Source organism: Tachyglossus aculeatus, chromosome 20 (assembly GCF_015852505.1).
Source record: "Tachyglossus aculeatus isolate mTacAcu1 chromosome 20, mTacAcu1.pri, whole genome shotgun sequence".
Taxonomy (NCBI): domain Eukaryota; kingdom Metazoa; phylum Chordata; class Mammalia; order Monotremata; family Tachyglossidae; genus Tachyglossus; species Tachyglossus aculeatus.
The window spans coordinates 32,315,944-32,321,943 of record NC_052085.1 but is presented as its reverse complement, the minus strand read 5'-3'; the positions used below and the strand labels follow the sequence as shown (position 1 = coordinate 32,321,943).

Genomic DNA, 6,000 nt, shown 5'->3' with positions numbered 1-6,000 from the left:
AATGGGGATGAAGACTGTGAGCCCCTTGGGACAACCTGATCATCTTGTAACCTCCCCAGCGCTTAGAACGGTGCTTTGCACATAGTAAGCGCTTAATAAATGCCATTATTATTATTATTATTATTGGAAGCCCCCATCCCCAAACCACCTCACAACTCACTGCTTAAAGTCCTGCATCCAATGCGGCGGGTGGAAATCCCATCACAGGGCTGACTTCACCCCGGATTGTACCGGGCAGCCCATCTGCGCTGCCACTCTTTTATTTCTTCCTCTTTCACTCCCACACCCATAACCCCAAACCGACTCTTCCAAACCTTTCATTCCCGTCTGAAACCCCCTCTAATAACTATTACAAATAACTAGAATAGTCATTATTTTTTATGATGATTGCTGAGGTTGCTCCTATGATTATATGCTGCATGACCATTTGTAAACTATAAACATTTTAAAGGAATAAAATGCCATCAGTGGTATTTGTATATGTGTCTGGGGCTCGATCAGGGGGCACCCCATATTCTTGAGTAAGGGGGAGGTCGGCAAAAAGGATGCCACATTCCTGAGGGTCGTCGGGGGCCGCCCAGGCTCCTGGCCTGCTCCTAGAGGAGCAGTGTGGCTCAATGGAAAGAGCCCAGGCTTGGGAATCAGAGGTCATGGGTTCTAATCCCGGCTCCACCACCTATCAGCTGTGTGACTTTGGGCAAGTCACTTAACTTCTCTGTGCCTCAGTTACCTCATCTGTAAAGTGAGGATTAAGACTGTGAGCCTCACGTGGGGCAACCTGATTACCTTGTATCTACCCCAGCGCCTAGAACAGTGCTTGGCACTGAGTAAGCGCTAAAGAAACACCAGCATGGTCGTCATCCTCCTAGTCAGGCTCACGATGGCGACTTGGCCAACCAGGCTCGTGGCTCAAGTGTTGCTGCCTAGTGGTGCCATTGTTCACACCACGGGCGCGCTGAAACAGGCCTTCAGGGGTCTGAATTCGAGTCCCGCTCCGCTCTCCCCGCTGTCCCCTGCCCACCCCCTAACCCCGAAGCCACCGTGTCTGGGGGGTCACCACTGCCTGGCTACATTTCCACTTTTAGCCCCCTGGCACCGAATAAATAGATGGGACTAGGGATTAAGGGGTTTTATAATGCACTCGGGGTGGCATCGACCTATCAAGTCGCCCACTGCCATGCGGGGAAGCCAGTGCCCTTCGTACTGGGTGGAATTTTGGCCCTTAAATCCTCCTTCTCGTCTCTTTCCACGCGGCCTACCCCGAAACTGGAGATTCCCCTTCCGCCTGACAAGTGATGCAGGCAAGTAAATACAGCTTTAGGGGTTTTAGGTTATGGATTCTAATCCCAATTTGACACTTGTCTGCTGTGTGACCTTGGGCAAGTCACTTCATTCATTCATTCATTCAATCGTATTTATTGAGCGCCTACTGTGTGCAGAGCACTGTACTGAGCGCTTGGGAAGTACAAGTCGGCAACATATAACTTCACTTCTCTGGGCCTCAATTACCTCATCTGTAAAACGGGGTTTGAGACTGTGAGCCCTGCGTGGGACAGGGACCGAGCCCCACCTGATTTGCTTGTATCCACCCCAGCACTTAGTACAGTACCTGGCACACGGTAGGTGCTGAAGAAATACCATAACAATAATAATAACAGAGAAGCAGAGTTGCCTCGTGGGAAAAGCACGAGCGTGGGAGTCAGAAGGAGCTGGGATCCAAACCCCACTCTGCCACTTGCCTGCTGTGTGACCGTGGCCAAGTCCCTTCATCATCATCATCATCAATCGTATTTATTTATTTATTTATTATAAATAAATAATATTTACTTATTATTTATTGAGCGCTTACAGAGAAGCAGCGTGGCTCAGCGGAAAGAGCCCAGGCTTTGGAGTCGGACGTCGTGGGTTCAAATCCCGGCTCCGCCACTTGCCAGCTGTGTGACTCTGGGCAAGTCACTTAACTTCTCTGTGCCTCAGTTACCTCATCTGTAAAATGGGGATAAGGACTGTGAGCCCCATGTGGGACAACCTGATCGCCTTGTAACCTCCCCAGTGCTTAGAACAGTGCTTTGCACATAGTAAGCGCTTAATAAATGCCATTATTATTATTATTACTGTGTGCAGAGCACTGTACTAAGCGCTTGGGAAGTACAAATTGGCAACATAGAGAGACAGTCCCTACCCAACAGTGGGCTCACAGTCTAAAAGGGGGAGGCAGAGAACAAAACCAAACATACTAACAAAATAAAATAAATAGAATAGATATGTACAAGTAAAATAAATAAATAGAGTAATAAATATGTACAAACATATATACAGGTATGAATGACCCCGGTGGCGTCCCCAACGTGTCCCACAACCTCTGGGCCTCAGTTACCTCACCTGTAAAATGGGGATTAAGATTGGGACACAGGTTGTGTCCAACCTGATTAGCTTGGATCTACCTCAGCGCTAAGAACAGTGCCTGCCACATAGTAAGAGCTTTAACAAATATCGGAATTATAAATTATTACTATAAATGTCATTAAAAAAAGGGACCAGGACTTACGTCTCCCCCGTGTGGACGCTTCCAGAATTACAGCCGCCCTGGGGCCCCTCTCTACCCAGGGAGGAAAACCGGGCACTGCCGTGCTGATCGCTCAATATATATATCAATATATATCAATCGTATTTATTGAGCGCTTACTGTGTGCAGAGCACTGTACTAAGCGCTTGGGAAGTCCAAGTTGGCAACATCTAGAGACAGTCCCTACCCAACAGTGGGCTCCCAGTCGAAAAGGGGGAGACAGAGAACAAAACCAAGCATACTAACAAAATAAAAGGGGCAGAGATGGGGGGACGGATTTGGGGGGGGGGGGTCTCACTTAGGGGAGGGGGGCACCTCAATGCCCACCCTGGCTACTGTCTTCCTGTCACCTCTCATCCAGAAGCAGCGTGGCCTGGTGGATAGAGCATGGGCCCACGACTCAAAAATACCTGGGTTCTAATCCTTCCTCTGCCACTTGTCTAGTGTGTCTGGACTACTGCAACAGCCTCACGTGGAGCAACAGCCTTCTCTCTGATCTCCCATCCTCGTGTCTCTCCCCACTTCAATCCATACCTCATAATGCTGCCCGGATTATCTTTGTCCAGAAATGCTCTGGGCATATTACTCCCCTCCTCAAAAATCTCCAGTGGCTACCAATCAATCTGCACATCAGGCAGAAACTCCTCACCCTGGGCTTCAAGGCTGTCCATCACCTCGCCCCCTCCTACCTCACCTCCCTTCTCTCCTTCTCCAGCCCAGCCCGCACCCTCCGCTCCTCTGCCGCTCATCTCCTCACCGTACTTCGTTCTCGCCTGTCCCGCCATCGACCCCCGGCCCACGTCATCCCCCGGGCCTGGAATGCCCTCCCTCTGCCCATCTGCCAAGCTAGCTCTCTTCCTCCCTTCAAGGCCCTACTGAGAGCTCACCTCCTCCAGGAGGCCTTCCCAGACTGAGCCCCTTCCTTCCTCTCCCCCTCGTCCCCCTCTCCATCCCCGCATCTTACCTCCTTCCCTTCCCCACAGCACCTGTATATATGTATCTGTTTGTACATATTTATTACTCTATTTATTTTACTTGTACATATCTATTCTATTTATTTTACTTTGTTAGTATGTTTGGTTTTGTTCTCTGTCTCCCCCTTTTAGACTGTGAGCCCACTGTTGGGTAGGGACTGTTTCTCTATGTTGCCAACTTGTACTTCCCAGGCGCTTAGTACAGTGCTGTGCACACAGTAAGCGCTCAATAAATACGATTGATGATGATGATGATGATAGTATGTGACCCCGAGCAAGTCACTCACTTCCCCGTGCCTCAGTTACCAATCTCTAAAATGGGGATTAAGAGTGGGAGCCCCGTGTGGGACAGGGACCTGCTTTGCTTGTATCTAACCCAGAGCACATTTGCTCTGCCGCTCTTCCATTTCTTCCTCTTTCACTGCCGTGCCCATAAACCCGGACCAACTCTTCCAAACCTTTCATTCCCACCTGCTTCCACTTGCATTGGAGGAGCACCTTGGCTCAGTGGAAAGGGCATGGGCTTTGGAGTCAGAGGTCATGGGTTCGAATCCCTGCTCCGCCACATGTCTGCTGTGTGACCTTGGGCAAGTCACTTAACTTCTCTGAGCCTCAGTTCCCTCCTCTGTAAAATGGGGATTAAGACTGTGAGCCCCACGTGGGGCAACCTGATTACCTTGTATCCTGTATATGTTTGTGCATATTTATTACTCTATATATTTATTTATTATACTTGAACATATCTATTCTATTTATTTTATTTTGTTAGTATGTTTGTTCTCCGTCTCCCCCTTTTAGACTGTGAGCCCACTGTTGGGTAGGGACTGTCTCTATATGTTGCCAACTTGGACTTCCCAAGCGCTTAGTCCAGTGCTCTGCACACAGTTAGCACTCAATAAATACTATTGATTGATTGATTGATTGATGACCTGTTACTATGGTCACCGTGTCAGGGCGGAAGTGGAAGAAAGCGCCGCGGCCCCTTGGTCAGGTGACCCGGCCGCCACTTGCACGTGACTGGAGAATCCCGGCGTTTTCCCGACAGGCCGGCCTCCTCCCGCCCCCACGCGCTGATTGACGGTCACCCCAACCAATGAGATTCAGAGGCCTCCACATTAGCCCCGCCCCCGGAGGCGCATCCACCAATCGCGACCAGGCCCCGCCCACGGCTTCGCGCTCGCTTGACAGACGCAGTTTGGGCCCGCTCGAGGGGTCCCCCCCTCCGCCCCCCCCTCGGCCTTCCTGGCGTTGACGGGCAGGTGTCTCGTCCAATGGGAGGCGGCACGGTCGCTTCGGGATCCCGCCCCCGGAGGAGCGGAGCCAATGAGCGGAGCGGCCGGTGCGCGGGGCGGGGAGCATTGCGGTAATATGGCTTTTCTTTAACGAGCGCCTGTGGCGGCCTCGGCCGGCGACGGGACTGACCGGCTGGGCCCTGTTCTGCTCCGCCCTGCCCGGGCTCTCGGCGGATGGTGGCGTCGAGGAGGGTCGCCCCCGGGCTAGGATGAGTTGCCCCTCGGCGCCCCCCGGGCTGTCCCCGCTGCCCCCCGGACCCGCCGCCTCCGCCGCCACCCGCTCGCTGCATGTGGAGCTGCCCTCCCAGCAGGTAACCTCGCTGCGGGACGGGACACCGCGGGAGGCCTCCCCTCACTCCCCCGTGAGGAGACCCCTCCTGAGGAGACCCCCCTTCCCCCCGTGAGGAGACCCCTCCTTCCCCCGTGAAGCGACTCCCTTTCCCCCCTGAGACCCCTCTTCCTCCCCTGTGAGGAGACCCCTCTTTCTCCCTGTGAGGAGACTCCTCTTTCTCCTTGGTGAGGAGACCCCTCTTTCTCCTTGGTGAGGAGACCCCTCTTTCTCCTCGTGAGGAGACCCCCCTTCCCCCCGTGAGGAGACCCCTCCTTCCCTCATGAAGAGACTCCCTTTCCCCCGTGAGACCCCTCTTCCTCCCCTGTGAGGAGACCCCTCTTTCTCCCTGTGAGGAGACCCCGCTTTCTCCCTGTGAGGAGATTCCTCTTTCTCCCTGTGAGGAGATTCCTCTTTCTCCTTGGTGAGGAGACCCCTCTTTCTCCTCTTGAGGAGACCCCCCTTCCCCCCGTGAGGAGACCCCTTCTTACCTCGTGAAGAGATTCCCTTTCCCCCGTGAGACCCCTCTTCCTCACCTGTGAGGAGACCCCTCTTCCTCACCTGTGAGGAGACCCCTCTTTCCCCCGGTGAGGAGACCCCTCTTTTCCTTGTGAGGAGACCCCCTTTCCCCCGTGAGACCCTTCTTCCTCCCCTGTGAGGAGACCCCCCCTTTCCCCCGTGAGGAGACCCCTCTTTCCCTCGTGAAGAGACTCCCTTTCCCCCGTGAGACCCCTCTTTCACCCGGTGAGGGAGATTCCTCTTTCCCCCCGTGAGGAGACCCCTCTTTCCCTCGTGAAGAGACCCCGCTTTCCCCCGTGAGACCCTTCTTCCTCCCCTGTG

The 6,000-nt window shown here is 53.3% G+C and overlaps 1 protein-coding gene across 1 annotated transcript in view; it reads left to right on the top strand.

Moving 5' to 3' along the window:
• The first annotated feature begins 4,947 nt into the window (after nt 1-4,947).
• The window catches only part of UVRAG (UV radiation resistance associated), a 52,457-nt gene continuing 51,404 nt past the window's right edge, over nt 4,948-6,000 (top strand). The window contains exon 1 of the mRNA XM_038762088.1: nt 4,948-5,143. Within this exon, the coding sequence (XP_038618016.1) occupies nt 5,042-5,143 (102 nt within the window). The 5' untranslated portion in view covers nt 4,948-5,041. The remainder of the gene's footprint in view (nt 5,144-6,000) is intronic.